Source organism: Chanos chanos, chromosome 13, assembly GCF_902362185.1.
Source record: "Chanos chanos chromosome 13, fChaCha1.1, whole genome shotgun sequence".
NCBI lineage: Eukaryota > Metazoa > Chordata > Actinopteri > Gonorynchiformes > Chanidae > Chanos > Chanos chanos.
Genome location: NC_044507.1, coordinates 19,620,624 through 19,646,026, shown reverse-complemented (window position 1 = coordinate 19,646,026; position 25,403 = coordinate 19,620,624). Strand labels below are relative to the sequence as shown.

General features: G+C 43.2%; 1 protein-coding gene across 1 annotated transcript in view; it reads right to left on the bottom strand.

Annotated features, from left to right (window-relative positions):
- Nucleotides 1-25,403, bottom strand: part of sdk1a (sidekick cell adhesion molecule 1a) — a 196,997-nt gene that overhangs the window by 3,919 nt on the left and 167,675 nt on the right. The window contains 14 exon segments of the mRNA XM_030790503.1: nucleotides 5,716-5,880; nucleotides 6,322-6,447; nucleotides 6,988-7,149; nucleotides 7,710-7,847; nucleotides 8,531-8,717; nucleotides 9,399-9,514; nucleotides 12,378-12,479; nucleotides 12,991-13,047; nucleotides 14,605-14,737; nucleotides 15,522-15,592; nucleotides 15,866-15,969; nucleotides 17,093-17,294; nucleotides 18,178-18,372; nucleotides 23,266-23,364. Coding sequence (XP_030646363.1) covers nucleotides 5,716-5,880; nucleotides 6,322-6,447; nucleotides 6,988-7,149; nucleotides 7,710-7,847; nucleotides 8,531-8,717; nucleotides 9,399-9,514; nucleotides 12,378-12,479; nucleotides 12,991-13,047; nucleotides 14,605-14,737; nucleotides 15,522-15,592; nucleotides 15,866-15,969; nucleotides 17,093-17,294; nucleotides 18,178-18,372; nucleotides 23,266-23,364 — 1,857 coding nt within the window.

Here is a 25,403-nt window from a genome sequence, read left to right as displayed (position 1 = left end):
GTTGTGCCAAATCTCTAGACACATTGTGTGACAGCTCTTGACTGACTGGTCTGAAAACAACATTGAGCGAGGATGACATCAGCTTCAAGACATATGGCAAAAAAGCCTGGGGTATGAATATTTTAGTTTGGGAATAGGACGACACCTGGGACATACATCAAACCGCCTGGCTTTTGTATAGGCAAACAAATGCTGAGCAGCTCTGCAGGCACAACTGAATCCAGTGACCAGAACAATACCATATCAGTTCATATTCTTTTGTGTTTTTCCATTTTAATAGACTTTCAAAACTTCCAGACATGATCTGCTCTGTAGAAGATTGGTTTGAATCTTTGCGAGGATTTCAGTGCATAATTGTAGTTGATAGACTCCCTCTTTTTTCATGAAACTGAAACAGAACAAAGTTTTGCCTTGAGCCCCAGAGTATGTACCAATGCCAGGTCAAACAAAGTAGAATGCACCATCCCCGTCCCTGCTTTGACTTCCACATGTAAAAAAACAAAAAGAAAAAAGAATAACAAAATAAAATAAAATAAAAATACATATAATATATATGTATATGCACAATATATCAAGTTTCAACTGAAGTATTTAAAAGTAACACAATTGCTGCCTTCCCAACATACTCCAGATTTGCAGGCAGTATCAATCAGTCTAAGTCTGACTAAAGCAGATCAGTCTTTACCTACCGAGTCTTTACCTACCAAGTCCTTTACCTACCGAGTCTTTACCTATCCAGTCTTTACCTACCCAGTCTTTACCTACCCAGTCTTTACCTACCAAGTCTTTACCTACCCAGTCTTTACCTACCGAGTCTTTACCTACCCAGTCTTTACCTACCCAGTCTTTACGTACCCAGTCTTTACCTACCGAGTCTTTACCTACCCAGTCTTTACCTACCCAGTCTTTACCTACCAAGTCTTTACCTATCAAGTCTTTACCTACCGAGTCTTTACCTACCCAGTCTTTACCCACCCAGTCTTTACCTACCGAGTCTTTACCTACCGAGTCTTTACCTACCCAGTCTTTACCTACCAAGTCTTTACCTACCAAGTCTTTACCTACCGAGTCTTTACCTACCCAGTCTTTACCCACCCAGTCTTTACCTACCGAGTCTTTACCTACCAAGTCTTTACCTACCCAGTCTTTACCTACCGAGTCTTTACCCACCCAGTCTATAGCCAACCCAGTCTTTACCTACCGAGTCTTTACCTACCCAGTCTTTACCCACCCAGTCTTTACCTACCGAGTCTTTACCTACCAAGTCTTTACCTACCCAGTCTTTACCTACCGAGTCTTTACCTACCGAGTCTTTACCTACCCAGTCTTTACCCACCCAGTCTTTACCTACCCAGTCTTTACCTACCGAGTCTTTACCAGCCTTTAGAGTTTTACAATAATACTTGTTCATTTCTTTTAACAGAAGATTGTTTCTTTTAGACCTTGATCTTTAAATGTTTGTTTTGTGAGGATCAAACGAGCTTTCCCTCGCTCCTCTGCTTCTACTGCTCCACAATAAGGAAGCTTACTGCATCTGAACGACAAAACTGCATCTGAACGACAAAACTGCATCTGAACGACAAAATCTGCATCTGAATGAAAAAACTGCATCTGAACGAAAAAACTGCATCTGAACGAAAAACAGCTTGTTCCTGTGTGGTTGTGGTCTTGTGAACAAGGATATCGCTGAAAAGATTGGCATACGGTATGCTTGTTGTTGCCCTAATTATCAGAAAGATTGCTTGTTGAACAGTGGGATGGATAGGGAAAATAACAGCTCTTGAATTGTACACATGCAGAGAGAGGGGGGAGCTGAGAGGCAGTCTAGGCTAAGACGGGGTTTTCTGTCGTATTACACTGTCTATCAGTGGTTTACTCATTCTGACAGAAACCAAAGAGACAATAATCCCACGTGGACGCTAACATCTCACAAGTGTAAAGTATTTCTGTACAACGATAAAACTTTCTGTTTAACCATACAACCACACACTCAAGGTGCTCTGAGCCATTGTGCAAGAACGGTTCACTTGTTATCCAAATTTGGGCAGCATTTTTCATGGTGACACCTCTTGGGGCCCACATGACAAATTCATGACTCACGACGGTAAATAAAAAGCTAGCAGAAGTTCAGCAAGATATCTCTGTGTCACTCTATAAACTCAAAGGGCTCCGCTTTGGCTTTACTGCACAGGACTTTGGCATGAAAGTGAAAGAGGACACACAATGAATCATTACTTTATTAGTCCATATTATAGATATGAGGAAGGAGAAAGAACTGCTGATTACAAGCTGATGTTTTCTTCTGTTATCTAGGTTTACATCTAAAGAGCACAGCTTATCCATAAACATTCACGCTGTTTCAAATCAGCCTTTTATTGAGCCCAGAGAGGGAATGGTTTTAGGTTCCATTTAGGAGGAACTTCAGTGTCAGGAAACTCTAGTATCTGTGTTGTTTTCTTTGTATGATTTGAAACAGTTTTTTTTTTTTTTTTTAACAATACTTTTTGAGTGTCCACTTGTCTTTTTTCCCCACTAAGTATTAAAATCTTCCATACACAGGTACAATCCAGACAAGACAAGTGATTTCTGTTGGTAATGTTTTCTCATTTTTAAATGAATGTGAATTGTAAGGAGAGTCTGTGTATGTTTTGATGTTTTGAGTCACCTGTAGTTTTTCAAAGTTATTCATACACTATGACAGAATTATAACCAGAATGGTCAGAAATTTAAGTAAACCACCCACAACAATACAGCGATCTCATGGGACCAAGCATAGATTCTACTTCATTAAAACTCAATTTGTGATTCAAGTTCACTGATGTTGTGACACACTACACAGACATCTCAGTGTATTAGCATAACTGTCATTGAAAAAACACCAGTGTTATTTATGCCAATGCAGGAATGATTAGGAAAAACAAACAAACAAACAATTAAAGAAAAAACCCTGAAAACTGTTGATGTGCCACCGCTCACTTCACCTATTCAAACCCAAAACAAACTCTACAGTCACTTCCCCTAGTTTAACAAGAGTCATATAAGGACTCTCGATAGTGCAGGAAAAATGGAACGACAACTTGGGAAAAGAGGTAGGCGACATTGTGGAAGAGGAAGTCATCGGAATATCATGAATGAAGTCGTGAAATGAAAGAGTCACGCTGGTTGGCATGGTAATAGGCCACGGGACAGGAAGCAGGCAGGAACCCAGCTTATGCGGCTTTCACTGCAGCTGGAACCATCAGACCATTAAGGGCTAAGAATATGTGAGAGTGTATAATCTCAACATAAACATCATTTGCCTTTCAGACACCAACTGCATGATGGAGCACGATGAACAATGTGTTATAGTTTGGATAGAGAGAAAACCACCTGCCAATGGGAATAACTATCTGTTTCCATAAGCAAAATAAGCTGAAATTGTCAACATGTCAATGCAAATAACGTGACAAGACTCATCAAAGTCCAAAATACTTGTAATGTACGTCAGGATAAGAATGGGATGTTTCAGAACATCTGTCAGGCTACAGTATTCCACCTGATGAAGACACAAGATGAAGCTTGAGGCAAATGCCCTATGTGCTACTGAAGAGGAGTTGTGATTGTGACAAACTGAGGTGACTTATGTGCAAAGTGACAACGAATGTGTTTACAGTGCTGTTGTTCATTCAGTACAGACAAAGGCATGACTCAGCACTTTCAGTACAAATGTGTGTGTGTGTGTGTGTGTGTGTGTGTGTGTATATGCACACACACACACACACACACACATAAAGAGGGATGTAAAACTGCATTGTGGTCACAGTTTTGTGTCTATATGTCAGTAACTGTGAATGAACAAATGAGGACCTGAATAACTTGAGATTCTTCCTTTAGCCAGCTAATTCTTCACTTATGTTCCACATTTTTCATACACTGCTTTCGGCCTAACACAACATCCAGCCTCTGATGATGTCATGCATTTACACCATGCTGCTTTAGTTACTCATTAACCAAACAGACAACAGAAGCAGTCAACATGATCTCATTATATTGCAGAGCGTAAGAGGCTAACCCTGACAAAAGGGCACAGCTAGAGTAAGTATGGGAAAGCTTTGCTGTGAACCTTTCTACGAACAAAAGCCATCCAGGCCTCAATATTATGTAAAGTTTGAAGAAACAATAAGTATAATGTTTGGGAACACTTTTAAATGATTCCTCACGACTTAGTGTGATGGTGACAATTTTCCAGTTGAGAAAAGTGCATGAATCATTTTTAGGGTTTGGATCATTAAAGATGAAGACAATTCATGGGCTAGCTTTATTACTTATTACTGAATTAACCATCTGTTATTCTGTCTGGTTTCAGTAACCACAGGCCCATTTACGCAGTTATCTGAGAATTTCAAAATACAGAAAATTCACTTTCCACAAAGCAGGAGGAGGCTATAAACAACTCTATAAACACTTGTAGCCAGCGATTTCAGCTGTCAGAAACACTGTCGGGAAACCAAAGTTACATGGAACAGTTGAAGTCAAGGCCAGTTCTGCACAAAAAGGGAGGGGGGGGGGTGTCTCTGCTAGGCTAGACTGAAAAGAATCCGCTTTTAAGTTTTAACTGACATGGGATCAGCCATCCAGACGCCCACTTTACAACTGCTCTGATTCTGGAATAGCAGGGTGTGCCACAGAAATCCTCGACAGGCCCACGTTTATTGGTACAATTTTAGGACTGGTTTGACAAAATCCAAACCTTAAGTCCATTTCCACAGAAGAATGCTGTAGCAGTACGGGGTGTTGCTAGGTAACCAATAGGACCGTGGGTTTAAACCTTACTCGCTCTTGCCAGTTAACTGTTGGCATACCCCTTAGCGCGACACTTAACGCTTGGCTTGGGGCAAGAGTGCCAGTGAGATGAAGAGATGGAAATGGAGAACAAAAAGCTGTTTTTTAAGGTAGGTATCTGCCTCTGATTTTATGGCAACATCGGTAAGGACTAAACAAATCTCGCCACACTGGGTGATGGATGCATGACTCAGCACTTTCATATGCTGTGCACTAATTACTACCCATAAAAAACAAAAAACAAAAACAAAACACAAAAAGAAGAAAGACACTCTCTTCATTATGACATTATGGCTCAGAGGTTATGGACGAAGAGACAACCCTTACTTTGTCAAAGAGGGAAACTCTACATGAAAACTCGGACTCTTATGCTGCAGTGGGACCAAATTTTTACCTGGTTATAAAATGATGGAAATCCTACTTAGAAAACGCTCGTTACTGAGAAGGAGTATGCTTTATCAGCACTGAGTCAGAGGTCGCTTGTTTACCAAGTACAGAGTCCACATGCCGCTGTTTATAACCAAGACATTCTTTCTTCTTATAAGGCTATAAGATAACCAGAGAGTGATCATTCATTCATTCATTTTCAAAACCGCTTATCCTAATTAGGATCACGGAGCCTATCCCAGCAGTCACTGGGTGAAAGGCAGGGAAACACCCTGCACAAGTCGCCAGTCCATGGCAGGTCGAGAGTGATCATGTGGCCTGCTAATAAAAGGGGGTACCAAAGGGGGTATAAAGTGTAGCATGTCATACAGTGATCTGACAGCTTTTCCTAGATGCTTGGCCCAGACAACAACACCATAAAAATACGACTGAAGTTAACACCCCCACTTTCTTTCATCTCATGTTATGAAGATGCCATATTATAGTTGGGTGATAGAGTGCAGTTACCGGACATGGCAGTAGAGGGCGCACTAGGTTCACCGTAGCCAAAGTCGTTGACAGCCAGCACTCGGAACTGGTAGCTCACGCCCTGCCGGAGGCGGTCCAGGCTAATGGAGTGAGAGGTGACACTGGGGGGCAGGTGTCTGACAAAGGTATCCCATAGTCCTTCATCTGCAGGGAGAAGGGTTACGCTTAATAAAATCCCACTATGAACTCTAAGGTGTCTGTAAGAGCTATCTTTATTAAATGGTGCTTTAAGCTCTCTCACAAAAAAAAAAAAGAGTGATGAAAAAGATCAGGCCCTCATTATGCGACAGGCATTGCGGCCAAAATGTGCATGTGTTAAAAAGCCGTGGAAACACCGTCGACTTTTTGAGGTACCCTGGAAACAGAGGTTTCATGCTGACGTCCTGCATTGATTTTTTTTTCTCCTTCCTTTCTTTTCACGGGTACAATATAATGTGCGGACACCCACGCCTCATTCAGCACGTGGCACTGCTCTCATGGTGTCGTTCAAAGCAAAACTAAACAACAACTCAACACTCAAACACTAGAGCTCTGAAAATTATACACTGTTGTAAAAGATATAAGGTTTCAATGCTGTGTGCATACCAGAGGGACGGGCCTCAATCACGTAGCCTGTGATTTGCCCTTTTCCGGTGTCTCCTGGCAACCAATGAACAGTGAGGGCGGAGCCAGATTTTGTGACTGTTGCCTGCACAGGTGAGCCTGGTGAACCTGAGAACAGAGGGGAGAGTGCTGTGGTAAACAAAGGCGCACAAAACACGAAGGTGAAAGACAGGTGAGAGAATCCTACGCCCAGATTAGAAACTGTGTTGAGTGCGTTGAGCCTTTCTACAAGCATGAGGATTATACAGAGGATATATCAGAGAGCCGCGGACTGAGGCCGGGAAATTAAGGCTGAGGTATCACGATGAAACACTGCCCCTCTTTTACTCATACACTTACTCTACGCACAAGGGCACAAAACGGAGGTTATTGTCAGGTGTCCGCCAACAGCTGTCAATACGTCAAAACCAGTGCCAGAAAACTTCTGTGGCTGGAGTGCCAAAAAGAAAATGATGGTGGACGGTGCTGGGCTGGGGTAAACGACTACAGTCTGTGATTTATCAAGCTATACCTGACCAGGCGCGTTCGTTCTCTCCTCTGACTCAGCAAGAGTAATGTATATTGTGTGATGTGCTGAGCAGCAGAGGCAATGTTTGTTGATTTTGTTTGCCAATTTGTTTGCTGTTATGAGCAGGCGAGGCCTCGTACCTTGCAAGGGCCCAGCGGTGATGTTAGCTTGGGCCTCTTGTCCGTAGGCGATGGTCTTAGCCTGCACGCGGAAACTGTAGGTGACTCCTCTGGTCAAGTCCCTCACCTTCAGCCAGCGCTGCCAACTCCCTCTGATGTCCACTGTCACCACCTTACTCACACCTACACACACACACACACAAGCACATACAGGCATGCACAGGCACACACACACATACAGACGCACACAAACACACACACATACATGCAGGCACAGGCACACACACACACACACACACACACAAACAGATACACATGCGCGCGCACACACACACACAAACACACACGCACGCACGCACACACACACACACACAGAACACATCTTGTTGCTGTGACTGAGTAAATGGCAGAGTCAGTCTGAAACTTAACTAAGCCTGTTATTTATCGATGAGATTCAATCAATGCAGTAAATGTTGACACCGAGAAAATGATTAACTTTTGTAATTTTCAGCTGCAGGGCTGAGCTTGAGAAAACACTGCACAGCTATCGATGAAACAATGGTCGGAAAATGAGTTTTCTCAAGCTTTGTGCACATAATTTTCTCTGTAAAACCAGGCACATCACATTATGGTGGCATAAAAAAGGAACAACAAAAAACAAAACAAAACAAAACACACACACACACACTGAATCATTAAGATATAACTAGTAACAAACTCCTTAAGAAAAACGCGATTGGTACCGTGGATAGGAGCAGTGGGCTCATAGACCACCCTGTAGCCTTCCACCACTCCATTTGGTGACAGAGGAAAACCCCAGGACACGTTGAGAGTGGTACTGGTCACCTCCGAAAAAGAAATGAAACTGGGAGCACTGGGAGCTGTGGAAAAGAGTGGAATGTAGCACACATACATCACCAGCCCCAGGAAAGAGACATAAAACACCTTAAAAAGAATCAAAGACAGTAAGAACAGGAAAAAAAACTCACAAAATAAAATAAATACAAGTTGATTAAGATGACATTTTTTATGACAGGGGTACCGTGGCCCTCTCTGTCCATATGTAAATTGGAGCTCTGTGAGCATGCCTGTTCCTTTTGGCAAATGTCAAATGGAGGACCAGAGAGGGGGCGAATTGCCTCTACTTGTGCAAATGAGGTCACGTCAAGACCATTTGAATAATTTTTGAATGTTTTTTTCTTTCTTTTTTTCCCCTTTTCAGTTCAAAGTGGTTTGTGGATAGAGAGGGAACACCTCCCTGTTGTATTGATGAGGCAAAGCCTCGGGGTCAAACCATTTCCTGCTCTTACATGATTCGTCCAGACAACAGTTGCACTGCAGATAACTTAATGTGAAACACATGAATTGCTAATATGAACGATGCCTTTTTGAAATAATGGGGGAATTATACACTGAGTTCCAACAGATTTTTCTCAGCTCAGAGAGGAATAGGCACGGTAAGACGACTTATGGCCCTAAGACGAATGTGTAGATGTTGGTATTCGGTTTTAGAAAAGCTGATCCTGGATCAGTTGGTGAAGCGTGATCTGAACTGCGTCAGGACCTGCTTGGAGAGTGCGCCCCCTCCTGGGCTCGCTGAAAGGGCCGTCCCCGGCAGCGTTGAAGGCAGACAGTTTGACCAGGTAGAAGGTATAGCTGGTTAGGTTCTTCAGTCTTATAGTTGTTTCCGGCAGAAACAGGATTTTCACTTTCTCTGTCTCATTCTGGTTGTCCATCTCCCAGTAATGTATCTTAAAGGAAAAAACAAAAATAAAAATAAAAACAAAAATAAACAAACAAAAAAAAAAAAACCCCAAATGAATATGACAGAGGACCACATGCAAAAAGCGAATGAGATGAAATGACGCTTGAGGTTTAAGGCGTGTCTTTGTTTTCCGGCAGTTCACCGGCTTTTTGGTGCAGATGACACAGTGTAGAGTGTCCAAACTCCAAGAAAACGTAAGGGATCAGTAAGGAGTTTCTGTTGTATCAATGCACAGCTTCTACTAAACTCCATACATCAATGTCATGTATATTTCAACAAGTATTCACTTAACCCCCAACCCTTAATAATTATTTCATGACCCAAATGGGAAAATCATTTGAACATACTGTCTGACATCATTATCTACTGCACTGTAAGTGTGAAGACAGTAAAAAAATCTCTGGTTCTGGCCATTCTTCCTCCCCAGGGAGCCAGAGATGGCAGAGGGAGAGAGAGATAGAGAAGAAAGAGATGAAGCAGATGAAACAGAGGCAGATGGTGTGTAAGCGAGCTAAGCAGAGGTCCTGGACAGAGAGAGGGAGACAAAGAGATGGAGAAGAGGTTGGAAAGACAGACAGACAGACAGAGAGGGAGAGAGAGAGAGAGATAGAGAGGGGGAGAGAGAGAGGGGGTAGAGAGAGAGAGAGAGAAGAGTGGAGGATTTTACCTTGTAGCCCTGGATAATGCCATTCTGAGTCTCCACAGGGGGTGGCTCCCACTGAACTTCCAGCTGGGTGGACGACAGCGTGTTGACCTGGATGTTCTGAGGGGCCACCGAAGGGGCTGAGGGAGAAGAGGTCATGTGATCAGAGTAAACAAAGTTACTCATCACGGACAGAATGTTCAGCGGAACGCCCTCACACAACACCGCGCGCTGCTTAACCAATGAAAGACCAAAGCCAGACAAGCCACAACAACATAGTCAAAATGGAACCAAATCATGCGAGGCGTAAGAACACAGTAAATTGAGTGTAATAAAGGTGAAGCTGAATAATTGTATGCTGCTGTAAAAATGACATGCACACACAATGGTTCAGAGGAGTTCGACTTAATCCAACAAGTTTTGAAAATCAATAAAGAAAATTCTTTTTTCTTTAAATTGCTCTTGTTATTACTAGAGCAGGAAAAAAGATGGGGGAAGGTTTAAAGGGCACTACACCCTTCACACACCTGCTCCCCCCCCCCTTTCTACCAGCACGTGTCACCTGCCGTGAAACCCCTCCCCAGAACATCCTTGGGTTTTCCAGAACCTGACGTTAATCAGCAGGAAATTCATTTGTTTGTTTGGCTGTTCCACCTCCTGCTGTTGGGAGTAATCTCCCAGCCTGGCCCCCTCTAATGATGCTGTTAATAAGCTGATGCTGATAACCCTGCCTGCTCTGCCAGCTGCTTGAGCTCGCGCCGACGGATTCATATTTACTGCTTCATTAAACTCCTTATGAGAGACGGCCAAAAACCTGACAATGAGGCCCAGAAAAAGGGAAAAAACGGTGCTGCGTCCTGCCAGCACTAAAACTACGTCTGTTATTAACGTCACCCCTCTCTCACCGGTGCTCTGTTCTACGGACCGCGACGATGCGCCGCCATCGCCTCCGTTTCCGTCGCTGCAAGGGGAGACGGCACTGGGAGCGAGCTTCCAAACCCGACCGACGCTTACAGTTCGCATCCCTCTTGCGCTGCGCTCCGTCCCGTTCCGTGTTTGTGCCAATTTGGCTGAGGTTAACACTTTCATATGTATGTACGAAATCCATTAGTATTGCATCTTTTCAGAGGAGCGTTTTCCCCAGTAACGGCTCTTGAAAATTCTAAAAAAAATGAGAGGTAATCTCTTGATGGAAACTCTCCAGTCTTCGGTAGAGAGAGAAATATTATTTCTATATGCCGATACCTCACAAGCAGTCCAGCAATTAGAGACTCATCTCCTGTAGTAGTGTTTGGATGCTGTCATGTTTGTCTTCCTGTTTTTGGCAGCTCATTAGATGCTGCCATCCATTTGAGTACCCCTCTTAGGCAAGCTTTTTGGAGATTACGCAGCAAATAATTACAAACAATAATGACTTAAAAAAAAAAATACCATCTCAACACAGTTTGAAGAATACTTTCAACCTATCACAAATGTATCACTTCATCATGAAAGATCCAAGTGAAAGACATGAATAATACTCGAAAATAAAATTCAGATAGAATTTTGGCTTAAACCCCCCCCCCCCCCCCCCCCCCAAAACAAAACGGTGCATGACTTCACTGATGACTGAAAAGGGCAGCTCTCTGAGTCAAGAGCGCGGCTAGTTGATGTTCATGTTCATGAATTTAAGTCCAATACTTCTAAGCTGTCAACCACATAGTAAGTGAACTTTTTTTTTTCCTGCTCTGTAAAAATCTCTATTTCAGCAAGGCTGAACCCACAGGAGGGTAAAGGAGAAAAACCCTGCAGGAGGGCAAAGGAGAAAGCCTTTAAACTGAGCGCTGTTGTAAGTCACCTCACACACAATGATCTCTGAAGCCGCTGATCTGGGTCTAGTAGTAATTTTGTACAGCATGCTGGGCATATTTATTTATTCTTTTACTCTATTGCCCAAGGCTTTGGGTTAATTTTGACATCTAGGTTCTATATGTAGTGGATCTACTGGGGAGACGGCTTTGAGCGACATCTGCCTTCATTTGAAAAGTGACTGTCTCTGGATAATGACTCCGACGCCCGGTGACAGCTGTCACTCTGATCACACCCAGCGGAGCCGTGTCTACTTATACCTTATGTAGCTTCCGCTAGGCGTGCGCGGTCTGTGTGTGCGTGCATGCGCGTGCGCGAATGTATCTGTCACATCGGTTTGATTTGCACCTCCACGGTGACTTCGTCAGTTGCTTTCTCCTCTCCTCATGATACAGCAGAGAGAAAGAGAGAGACAGAGAGAGAGAGAGCGACAGAGAGAGCGAGAGAGAGAAAGAGAGAGAGAGAGTGAGAGAGAGAGAGAGAGAGAGAGAGAGTGAGAGAGAGAGAGAGAGAGAGAGAGAGAGAGAGAGAGCGCGAGAGAGAGGAAAAAGGTGCAATTCATATCTGCCATCTCATGTTAAGTGTTGCTCCTGTGTGGGGTGCAGCAGCATGCGGCCCCACTCCCCTGTGCATTGCAATACAATCCCCAGCCTCAAGGCCACCCTAAGGAAGGGGGAGGATATTGTGGTCCTATCCTAAAAATGTGCCTCCACACTGAATGGTCCACGAATACAAATGAACAGTGTTTTTGGGCTTGACCAAAGCTGCCCTCACTGACAGCAACCAACCAGCTCTCAAGACAAGTCACCTCATCAAGCTTTTGAGTGCTGTCTACTCAGGGAATATTGGTTGCCTGGTGACCTTCACAATGACACAGCAGTTTCACAGAAATAATGCATGAGCATAAATATCAAGGACAGTCAATAGTTACATGCATCTTTTTGAGGGTTTTGTTAAAAATAAATAAATAAAATAAAATAAAATAAAATAAAATAAAATAAAAGTCGACCTCATAATGGAAGCACAGCGTTTAAAAAATTATGACAGCTTTGGACAAGCAGTCGAATTTAGAGATTCTTTCAAGGGGCTGGCCATTCGGGGACCACGTTGGTTTTAAAAAATGTGTAATATAATATGTAATATTCAGATAATTACCTGCCTCACCAACGAAAACCTCCACTGGAGCACTCGCAGGACTTTCACCAATGATGTTGTACGCCGTCATCACAATTTCATAACGTCTGTATTTTTGCAGCTCTGAACAACCAAAAAAAAAAAAAAGAATAAAAAATCAGAAAACTGTTGAGATGAAAAGTAACCACACAGTGAATTAAACTGAAAGAATCTTAGCTTGGAATTCTAAAATAAGTCATTTGACAGGAAACTTGAGGAAACTGTGCTATGCTAATTAATCTACACGTTCATGCTGAACTTGAACTTGATAACTGAGCTGAGAATTTGGTTCTCTGGACTTTTTCTTTTTTTTTACGAGTCTGTGATCTTGCAATGCTATTTATGCAATTTTGTCCAGATAGATGAGTTACACACTTTGTTACATGATACAGTACACAGCTGAACAAGTTAATTTCTTTTCAATATCTGGAGGCTAAATTGTTCAATGTCGAAACAGACAAATTATAGGAAGCACCCTGACTTCAACACAGGAAGAAATTACAGCCCTCTCATTCTCCAAACAGAGAATGAATAATCTGCTCGGACTTCAAAGGCAGACACAATTAAATTAAATAGCCAGCTAAACGAAGCTTACGTGTTAGCTCAAACTCCGTTAGCGAAGGATCACTCACTGTCTTCACAGTGCTTTTGGCTGCTGCGGAAAGAAGGAAAGGAGGATGAAACAGACGAATACATTACTTAAAATGAGCCAAGCTAGAGACACATATCAAAGAGATGTCTCATATCATGGCAGTAATATTTTATTTTATTTTTTTCGTTTTTTTCAGACGTAGCCTCTCAGCACACACGACCCTAGAAGATTGATAAGGCCTCACAATGTTCACATCTCTCTGCTCTCCGCAGTGACTTGAGTCAGACCCAGAGACGAAACACCTAATGGGACCCTAAAGATAAATGATTCAAAAAACAGTCAATAATGGAACCCGGCTTATAATAAGTAAGTATAACCGGCTTGGGTGCATTAGAGACCTAACATGTACATGTGCCGTAAACATACACCACTCCATCTTCACTTGCAAAGAATACATCATCGATTTTGGGAAAAAGAAAAGAAGATGCATTGAATTGAGCATTGTTTTTCGTGTAGAGCATTACAACATCACCGGCTTGAGGATCTGACGTTTTGTCTCTCGCGTTTGACAACACAGCACTTTCATTAGTTTCTAAATGTTAAATGTATTACCACACAGACACGAGCCTCAGCGAGCTCTGTGCACAAAGGTCTTATCGGGGTTTTTTTGAGCAATTGTTTAGTGAAGACGGTGTAGTCATAGTCTTTTACCCATGATATTTAGACTCATTCCAGTAAGAGCAGATGGGGCACGTTGCTGTGAGTATGCTTAATTTTGCAGAAAAGAGGTCTAACCTGTGAAAGGAGAGATATTGCTCTTCTGCCCTGACCAGTGGAGAGGGGAGAAAAAAAAAATTAAATATGCTTCCTTGCTTGGCTGCTTCGGGCCTGAGCATTTATATGCTGTCAACACTGCTGAGTCCAATTTGTCAAAAAAGATTTAGCGTCTGGATCCCAGTTACTGTGCGGAGTGCGGCGGCACGGTAGACACCGAAGACTCGGGCTCAACCTCGTGATTCGCCAACCTCACGCGGCCCAAGCATGTAATGAGTTCACCTCAGCTCAGCCATCCAGCGGAAAATTATTCTCAAACCAACGGAAAAAAACGGGAAAGGCTGGCGTCCAAAAGCTCAGATAACGTTCAAGCTCGATTGCCCCAGCTTTGACCGGGCAAAAATTCAGCATATTGACATATATTTCATGGGTTACTTCAACCATTTCAAAGGCGTCAATGATTGTGATCCAATTGTATTTCTAAAGCCCTACTTTTCCTCTGCCAAAAATGAGACTGCAGAACGCGCTGCTTATCCTCACAAACGTCACAAATCACAGCTTGGAAAATGAGGAAGAAATACACATAAAGTGCTTGGGAGGAAAACAACATATTTATTTTTCAATAACCCAAAAAGATGATTTTCCGTGAGGCCAAAACAAACAAACAAACAACCCCCCCTCAGATAAAGTCGCGGTACACCGAGAGCCTTGACGCCGTCATTAGCATACCTGTCCAAACCAGCAGGCGAAGAGGAGCCATTACTCAACTTAACCAAATCAGCACGCAAAGAGCTATTACTGTGTCTGACCAAATCAACACGCAAAGAAGAGCCATTACCGTACCTGTCAAATCTGCACGTGAAGAAGAGCCATTAATGGTCTTCTTTGACTCCGGCGGAGTGCTGTCATATTGCAGCTCGCGGTAATACAGACGGTACCCCACCAGCACCCCATTCACACTCTCGTCCTTGGGCGGCTGCAACACCATAGACGAAATGAAAGGTCACATTCTTTTTACTGATCTCCTGTTCCTTATTAAAGAACACTTTAGACGGTGAGGGAAGGAAAAAAAACGTGTTCGAGACAAAGTGACAGGCAGATTTGACTAATCCTCATTGCCAGTGTCCATGGCATTAGGGTCCAGCATATAGCAGATGCGATAAATAAAAGATGAGGATGTAATTTCAGGGAGAGTCGGTTCTGTAGGTAATTAACAGAAGCCTGTGCAGGGAAAGAAAAAAAAAAAAAAAACAATCAACTCAGTGAGGCTTCAGTGTTCTCAGTGATAAAACAAGGCAGTCGGGGAGCTGCTCCAGGGCTCATAGGTCACTGAATAAAGGTTTCAGCAACTAATTAATATCCCTTTGGAGTGTGGGATGGCCTGTATGCATGGATATTAATTATCCAAGGCAAGCCTGAGTCCTCTGTGAACTTGCTAAATGTGCATTATCAATATGCTGTAGCGCCAAGATATGCCAACATGCCAAAGGAATACTAAGCAATGCGTAACAGGGTCCCAGAGGATTGTCCTGTTAAGGAGCCTGTTCGCTGATGAAAATCAGATAATTAAACAGATTATATTGGTAATGCATGCATTTAATAGGTGATAACCTTCCAGGATGTTAGCCTATCTTTTCAGACTGAACAGGTTCATTTGCAAACCAGTCACTCAAGACTCGGCGAGTCAGTGCAAACAGACATTAAGTAGGGGGCTGTGGGGCTCTCGGAGTCCTCCTGAGAGAGCGATTAAAATTCCATACCAGCCACTGCACCAGGACAGATGTGGTCGTGGAGGGCCTCACAGCCTGAATGACAGGGGGCTCATCCGGAACTAAGGATAGAAATAAATAAATAAACAAACAAACAAATAAATAAAACCAATGTTGTCCGAACAAAAAAAATCACAACAGGCTGTGGCAAAAAATCGTTTCAGTCAGTCTTCTGTAGCTTGCAATTTTCCATTAAAGTACAGAGTAAGAGAACACGCCTAAGACACAGGTTGGTTTCTTCATACAGGTAGTTATTTCCTCTTTTCAGTGGGGCTCAGGACGACTTCAGCTACTGCCTATGGGCGTGTGCGGAACACACTTCCATCTTTACTCACCATCTTGTAAAGTCGTAATTGCATCCGTCTCTTGGCTGTACTCGCTGTCTCCAACGTCATTAGTTGCCATCATTCTGAGCTTGTATGAAGTGAAGGGTTTCAGCCTAAGGGATTGCACAACCCGTGAATTCTTTCATATTGGACAAAGATTTTTCCTATCATTGCCTATCATGTGGCTCAGCAGTGCGTGTATGTGCTCGCATCTACAAATGTTACAGACAGAATTCATCAAAACTCAAGGGTATGGATGAAAATTACAGGATTATTCTTCAAACAACAGTAGGCAAAAAAAGGGGGGGGGGCAAGTAACGGATGCATTCTTCATAGCAATACAATTCTATCTATCTATCTATCTATCTATCTATCTATCTATCTATCTATCTATCTATCTATCTATCTATCTATCTATCTATCTATCCCTATATAAAGAGAGAGAAAGAGAGAAAGAAAGATAAGATGATGGTACTTAAACATTTGGCCTGGACCCAGGTGCAAACTCTGGATCGAGCTACCTCTGTCAAGTTCTCATTCAGTCAATGTGTTTTCATTTCTAACATTTCTATCTAAGTATTAGATTTGTTCTGTTTAGGAAATTTGAACACAGCCCTGAGAGTCAGTGTGTTAGGACTGCAGTCTGATATCAGGACTACAGTTTGATATAACATAGAGGAGGGAGAAAACAACCCACTCTCCTCAGCTTAAGACACAAATCAAGGCTAAATCATCCATTGAGTGTCGCTCAGATTCTTTAGAAGGCAGTAAAATGCCTATAGACCAGAGAGTCCTAACCAGAGGGAGAGGAGTCATCATAATCAAGATGAGATGGCCCTCTGAATGCACATAAAATACCATTTGACTGCCTTTATAATCACAGTTGCAGCAAAAGTGTAATTCAAATGCAAAAGCCAGAGTGCAGATGGTTCACTGCTGCAGATTGTTTTTCCCACTTTCCAAATCACAGGGAGCGTCGTAAATTAGTCCAGTGGAAAACTAAAAAAAATAAAAAAGAGAAAAAGCTCCCAAGCTTTTAATAACAGTACTGTCATATAACTCTTGCTATACAGCTCCAGCAAGGTTAAGAGCCTAGATAAAGATGAGAAATATCTTTTACTCAGCGGTGAAAGTGCAGTGAATTAAGTCTTCCCAGCAGGGACTGCTTTGCAGCACAGTGTCTGTAGGTGTGGTTGTGTTGAAGGAGTCGGGCGACGACGTGGTGAAGGCTCTCACCGGTCTACTTCCCAGGAGGTGCAGTTGTGGCTGATGGCGGAGGAGTGGGTGATCCACTCTCCTTCGGGGAGCTCCCGCGTCTGCAGCGTGAAGTAGCGCACGGGCGAGGAGCCGTCTTCCCCTGGGGTCCAGCTGAGTCGCAGCCGACGGGACTGCACCTCATCCTGGGGTGCGCTCAGCTTCTTCGGGGGCTGGGGCCGCTCTGGAGAAGCAAGAGGAGGAGTAGAGAGGTCAGAGGTCAGATGAGTCTTACTGCTGCTGACTAACTCAGAATTATGGAGCTGAGTGCCCCCAGTGTACACATCACTCAACCTCCTAGCCCTGGCCTCCCTACTCGTCCCTGCCCCCTGTAACACAGCGCTGCGTGACCGCATCGATCTTGATTGGAGAAATCAATGTGAAGAGGCATAATTGTTTATTTAAAGGTGGGTAATATCGATCACCATTAAAGATGCAGATTGTGCGCTGGGAAAGCTATTGAATAGACCCCCACCCCCACCCCCACCCCCACCCACACCCCACCCCTCCCCTCCCTGTCATCTCAGTCGCTCGTCTTGTCTCTTTGCAGGGGTTTTAAAGTGAAGGATCAATCTGTTTCAGCTGGGTCTAAAGCTGATCCTCAACCATGACTTTCCATTCTTAACCCGGTACTTCTGCTCTCAGATCTCGACAGTGAACTGTCAGATAACCAAATACACCACAAGCAGATGAAATAATTATGTTCATGATAACATGTCCTAGCTGTCAACTCAACTTAGGTATGCAGGGAATCACGCTACCCAGATAAAGACCAAAATGAATAGGTTTTGTACAGGCTGTAATGTAGCTAAGAAAATGAACGCACTGAAATAATCTGATGGAAAAGATATAATTGGGGGAAGAATGGTCTCTATGCACCCATAAATTATTATTGCACTATTGAATAGGACAGTCTTTTGTGCGTATGCTGTGTAAGCATGTGTGTGTGTGTGCATGTGTGTGTGTATGTGTGTATGGATGTCTGTGTGTGTGTGTGTGTGTGTGTGTGTATTCAAGTGTGTGTGTGTGTGTGCATGCATGTGTGTGTGCATGTATGAGAAAATCACCTCTAATTTCGGTGGTGATGACCATGGCCTGTGCGGGAGTGCCCCAGCCCTGCTCGGTTTTCCCGGCGATGCGAAACACGTATCCAGACTCTGGAGTGAGGCCGACCGCTGTGAAATGTCGGGTGTCGGGACCCACCTCCACAGTGGTGAACTGGTTGGGATCTCCCGAATCCAGACGGTAAGCCACTTGGTATCCTGAGGCAAAAAAAACATCAAGGGCACCTGAGCTAAGCCAAACTCCTGAAGCTACACTTCCAGTACACTCTTTCAAAACCACTTCAAATGACTAAGACCTTCCAAAAGACAGGGACTGTATTTTATTTATTTATTTATTTATTTTACGCAAAACCTTCCAGTCAAATATTGTTCTCACAATTCTCCAAAGGAGAGGAAGAAAGCAATTTCCCCTCAAAGACAACTGTTTGAAGATGTACTTCAGAAACACCCACATCAGATGTGAGAAGTTTATGTGATGAGTGACTTTCAAAGGTTCGCCTTACTCTGGAAAATCTCTTCTACTATCAGTGACTTCCCGTCAACTTCTGCTTATACTATACATCCATTTCTCTCTTATAAATGAGAGAAGATAACTTTTCTTTTCATTTTCTTCTCCTTCCACTGCTCCCTGTATTTGAGTTACTTTCAAACAGGGTATATTTCAATTCATAAATACGACAGGGTAGTTGAAGCAGGTGTGATGGTGCTAGTGTGTACCAGTGTCACACTGAATTTACTCTGGGGCATTAAACAACACATGTTTGCGGTTATAAATGTTTCTGTATGCATTAATTACACACTTCCTACTGCTCTGCGATTAATGACTCTGTTTTTCTGACAGATGGAATTTGGTCACTTTTGGAAAATTAAGAGTATGAGCCAATGCAATCTTTTACCGCACCAAGACATTTTTGTTGAGTGTAGCCTGTAGGCCGGTGCCATCTGCATCTTGTCAGTGGGCCACACACACACACACACACACACACACACACACACACACACACATACAGACACACACACAAAAGGCGTGTAATAAATGACAACATTATCAGGAAGCAGGCTGGGAACTGAATGTGTATGGGTAAAACCTGGCCGGAGCGTGAGTTGGAATATTATTCATGTATCTATTTATCTTCAGCTGTATTTGTTCTGCATGGTGACCTGTGGCTGTAAAACGATAAAGTAGACTGTCCTGCTCTCTCAAACAAGCTGCTGCACTCTTAGGTCTCTACTTCATCCTAATGTCCAGTCCAGCCATGTGGGACAAAGGGGTGATGGGAGTAACAAGCAGCCTTTTTCTTTCACACAGCCTTTATTTTAAGATCTGTTTTTCGAGAGGAAGTCTAGAGTGCTCTGAGCAGAGACTGTGAGAAAACTGCCTATTTTGCTCATCCTTCTGTGGAGCTCTGACCATGGCTGTTTATTAGGGCTTTGCCATGGTGGAGCGTTTCCACGGTGAGGGCATTGGCCCGTGTGATTGGCTAGGTCATCACCCCTCAGCTCTGTTTCCCTTCACTCATTGGCTAGTGATTATGGGTCTTCGAGTGGCTGACAACGGCAGCCTTGCTCTGGAGGGCAAAGCCCTATGGATAGGGGAGTAACCCAGCGTTTTGGTTTTTTTTTTTTTCCCACAAACAGCTGATAGCAGCCCTGCAGTCTCTGACAGCACTGTCCCGCTGCTTGGGTCGTGAACTCCTGCTGACAGTTGCTTAAGTCTCCAAAAACATTTCATCTCTGTCAACGCCCACCAAATTAGTGACACTCAAGTAAGGTTAGGGCGAGGGTTTAGGGTCATGTGACCCTTAAATTGATGAACTGATGTCATCATTTTCTCAAGCCAAGGTTTAAGGAACTTTTCACCAAGTGAATTCAGCATTTTCTGAACCGAACGAGTCTGAATCGCAAATAAAATGACTGACAGCAAGTGCTCTCAATGCATGTGGTGCACTGATACAAACATGACATTGTCCATTAATGGTGTAGGCACACTGAGTCAGAAATGTGTTGATTGGGGTAAACAGAACCATTCAGGTGGGGCAACCTTCACTTTCAAGCAGGTGGACAAAGCATCTTTCCACAGCAGTGATACACTCTTTTTTCAGTCTCATACATATTCAGGCTTCGTCTGGAGGACAGCTTGTACTCCACTATGACACGGACAAGTGGAGTGTGAAGCTGTGAAGTAGAAGATAATCGAGACGTCAGTTCTTTACTTCACTCACAATACTTTTCCTTTCTCTCCCGCTGCAGATGCAGTGAGTGTGCATGGCAAGCTGTGTTGTTTTAGTGCTTTGACTTAAGGACTGTCTGGGTTAGACGGTGAAAGGTCATTTAAATTACTGGAAAACATTTTGCTGTATGAGCAAAATAAATGTGGATTTTTTGGGGGGTGGGGGGTCATGTGTCCTTTTGCTGTGGTAAGCCTAAATGTAAAAATGGCTCATACCACCTTATTAATATGCAGCTTTGCACTAAGACAGATTTGCTCTTAGCAAAATAAAAACACAAAAAAACAAAGTAAAAAACAAAAGCAAAAAAAACAGTACGTTTGTACATCATAAACTGTACGTTTGAACTGCTTATGACCAGTCATGTGAACTGCTTATGCAGACAGGTCACTGTATACATTCTGTAACCAAGCAATCACAGTCGTCGGACTTGACAAGTTATAGTCAGGTTCTAAGTATGTCGTTCGTTTGCTGAAGCCGACATCTTCAGCGACTGAAACGGGCTGCAACAGTTTCAGAGATTAGCAACGTAATTCTCTCACTTTGTCCCTTGTTGCACTTCTTGCGGATGAAGATAAGCACGGGCTGCAGTTTGGGACTTGTGTTGCTAGCAGCTTGTTCTGTAGGGCCACTCTAGTGAATCAGTGGTGAAACTGAACATTTTTTGTGAACTCTGCTTCTGACTGCAGAAAAACTGAGCTTATGACAATCGGTTATCGGTTTGTAATTTTTTGTTAACATTTCCAACACAATTTCGGTTATCTGTTTATACATATAACCATTCAGATTCCTAATATAGGGATATATGTGTATATATATACATACCTATAAATATAAATAAAAATATGAAACTATATTTATAAGTACGATGATTAAGTTTACAGCCTCCTGACATGAGACAGAGAGTGAGAAAAATGATGGTGTGCTGAATACACAGTGCTGAGCTGCCTGAAATGGCTCCTGATATAATTAACAAGGTTTCATGGCTACAGCTGCCCCCGCCTAAACATGTGCTCAGCCAGGATTCACCATTCAAGCACATCTGAGCTCCTGTGTGATCTTGCATGAAATTCCGCGTTAGGTCTTCTGCTTCTTTCACAAGCTCTCCCTGTTTCACGGCTATGGCCGCGCCGCTTAGTTCAGGAAAAAAAAAAAAAACAGAAAAAAAAGAAACAAAAAAGAAAAAGAAAAAAGCCGAGCGGGGAGATCAAGCAGAGGGCAGATTTAAGCAGGATTACTCTATCGGCTGCAAAATTCACAAGCCAGCTCCCATTGCTCTCCAACGACATTAAGGGTCAGCTTCTCGGAGCCTTCAGAGGAGGGGAAAAAAAGGGCACATTTTCAATGGCTCTCGAAAAAAAGGATTACATTTGAGCCACGCTATGAATAAAACAAGCTTACATGATGTCTGGTTAAATGGCCGTGCAGTGCTGTATTTCAAAGAGAAAAATGAGTGAGGGATGAACTAAATGAGAGGGAAATTGCTAACATACGACCAATCACGTTTTAAGACGCGTATGCACGAAAAATCCCAACTTGTTTGTATTGTAATTGGGAGCATCTTTGTGAGACTTAATTCTGTTGACTTCAAGCTAAAAATTGTTTGATCCCTCAATGGAACCTCCAATCCACAGAATACAAAATTGTAAGAAAAGGGAGGAAAAAAACAAAACAGAACAAAAAACAACTTTTGAGACCACATTGCTCTGTCTTCCTCAGGTTTTAAGCATTATTTTCCGGTTTGTTCCGCAGAACCAGTCAGATCTGACAGGCAGCTATTCTGAGCTTCATTCACTATGAGGTGTTAGTCAGTCTAATCTTATTACCCGAGTGCGGATTTTCTCCTCTCCCGCTCCTTTGCCTCGTATATGGAATTAGTCTCAGGTGTGGGGTGACACGGATGCGTTCACAGGGTCTGAAACATCAACATGCACCACCGCGTGTCTTTGTGTCAGCCAGAGTTAGGCCGACACACTTTGTGCTCTCGTACAGTCGCAGCTCAAACACAGAGAGCCGGGGTCTGTTGTTCATGTGAAGCAAGGTACATCAAAGAGGCTTGGCTTAAGTCATGGAGCATGGGTCCTCCCGGAGCCCCCAGTGAGACGTATCCTTTTGGCACTAGTGGTGAGGCACACAAACGGTTTGTCTTTTTTTTTTTTTTTAAATGCCGGAGACAGAAATAAGGGATTTTACTATTTACTGGCAGGATTGTCACCCCTGCTTTTAACTCATGCTCTTTTCCAGATTTAAAGAATATTCAAGGTTATGGGACCTGTTATGGCTTTTAACTATGCTAGTGGTGCAAGAGGACAGAGCTGAATGTTACCTCGCGTGTCTTTTCTCCTATCAGACTTATGTTGTGAGTCATGTCTCTGCAAGTGGAGTCCTAACGTTTTCAGGTAAGAGTCTGAGCTGAGTGCCAAACAGCTGCGTCAGATCCGACGGCGCGGACGACGGAGCAGCCGAGTCTGAGTTGAGCAATGAATCACAATCGATATCATACTGCGAAAGGGATGCTAATGCTCATTGTAAACTAATTAATCTCTCTGTGTCTTTATGTGATGAATGAGGTTCCCTCTGTCTTGCCCCACATGTTTTACATTTAAACGGACTTCTAAGCAGACACTTTTTCATGTTAAAGAAATAACTCACAGGACCCTAAGTTGAATCAAGAGCCGTAGGATAAGACAAGGGGTGCCAGTGAACAATTTGTTATCTGTTGGAATCGAACCCAACCCTCGACAGAACCTGCACATCGACAGAAAGACAGACACGACAGCTGGCGGTTCTGACACAATGGGCTTAGTGACCAATCAGAGTTGGCATCAGATCAGAGAGGTTAACCGGTTCAGTTTAGTCTTACCCATGATAATTCCATTAGGATCCACAGGGGGTTGCCAGACGACCCTCACTTCAGTCAGACGCACCTCTGGGAACACCAGCCTCACAGGAGGTCCTGGAACTAAAGAAGGGGAGAGGAAGAGAGAAACGACATTAGGACCACAGGAACAATCAAATCAGTAAAAAAGAGGACAAAATCTCATATACTTTTTGATCAGTGGGCAAATGGAAGAACACAGTGCAGCTCTGGTGATTCAGAGCAGACGGCTTGTTTCACAAATGTACAGAAGAAAAAAGAAAAAAAAAAAGAAAAGAAAGATCGCTATGCTTATTTTTCAAAAGAGACTACAATACAGAACACCTGTGTTTGAAAGACGCTCACAATCAAAGAGAATCCGGGCAGGTCTTGTCAGCGTTTCTTTTTTAAACCACCAAAGTCAAAGGAACATGTTTGACATCAGGTCTTTGAGGGAGATGAAGAACCAGCAGCTTTGGGTCAGGCAAAGCTGAACTTGCAGTGTGTGAATACACCATGTGCTCTGTATATGAAGCTGAATTCTAAAAGGCCTTTTGTGGTAGTGTACAATTGCACTGAGAAAACAGAGATATCTTTGGAGGTGCGTTGATGTTAATGCTACGCCATCACAAATGTGACCTAAACGAATAACCCCATGAACTCTTTACTTAACACCTGCTGGATATTCACACCCTGAGGGAAAAACTAAAGGAGTCGTGGACCAGTGTTAGACATTGTTCTGTTTCGAGCACTAATTTTTTCTCCCATCCGCCTTGGCATATGCAGTAGGGGAGTGTACATAAAGCTGTGTGTGCGTGTGTGTGTGTGTGTGTGTGTTAGTTAGGGTGGGGCCAGCAGCCCATGCTGACAGTCACAGCTTAAAAGACATGCCTTTAGTTGCAGAGCAATGGAGGCTGGAGGGGGCTAATCGACGCTGCGCCCTACCCTGAAGGACACTGCCTGTCACCCGAGTTAAAACAGGGAGAAAGCTGTTTAAGAGAGCGTTGATTAAAGGGTTTGTTTCATTCTCCTGCTGGCCGTCCTCCTCTAAACACACACACAGATGCGCACACATGCACACACACACACACACACACACTCTCTCTCTCTTTTTCCCTCTCTTTCTCTCTCCCTCTCTCTGTTTCAAGACTGCAGGTGTTCCCTGGCAGAACCATACATCTGCTAACAGGACACCTGTGGAGAGGCAGTCAACACAGATAGAATCCAGTAGTCTGGTGGAACAGAGCAGAGAGTCCAGGAGCAAACTAAAGTCAGACAAAGACAGCAGCCTCTGATACTGCTCAGCGCCATGCTCTCAGCCCCCATTCGATTCTTATAAACGTCATGCTACAACAGACCTCGTGTAAAATGTAGTTTTTTTTTTTCATACCAAAACACAATCTGCCTGGTTCTTCTCACAGATGCTTGCCAACATGGGTTACCGTTCATATGTGTTTTCTCTCTCTGGATTAATTTTGTTGCAATGGTTAGTTAGGCCAGATGGATTTCATTTCCAAGGCACTGAGCCACTTGTGACTGTGCATCTATGACAGGAATTTGATTTGTCTCGCTTTTGTTGTTGTTGTTGTTGTTTGTTGGTTTGTTTGTTTGTAATGTGAGGTTCCATAGGGACATTTGTCCACACACTAAGACAGGAAGCACTTTAAAAGAAAAATGTCTCTCCAAGTTGCTCCCTTCTCTCTCTCTCTCTCTCTCTCTGTCTCACGCACACAAACATACACACACACACACACACCATTATATTGCAAATATTTGTCATACTCCTTTCAACTCTTATTACGCCTTGGGAATTATGGAGATTACATTGAGACGAAAGTTATTTTTGTTGCTCAGTACAAACCAGTTATTAAGAGTAAATGGTTTCTGTATTAATATAGAGATTAAAAAACACATTTGCTAATCATTTCACGACACAAACTCTGTCTAAAAGCAATCGCGGGGTTACTCCATAGTGGTCGTTAAGACTGTGGCCATTAATTACTTTAAGGCTCGCTAATCCAATCGCAGTGAGGACAAATGTCCAACCTGCTGTCAACTCCGCTGATGCAGCCTAATTAAATCTAATTAAAGACTGTTTCAGTTAGGGAACCAATGCTGGGGCAAATCCTTCAAACTAAGACTTC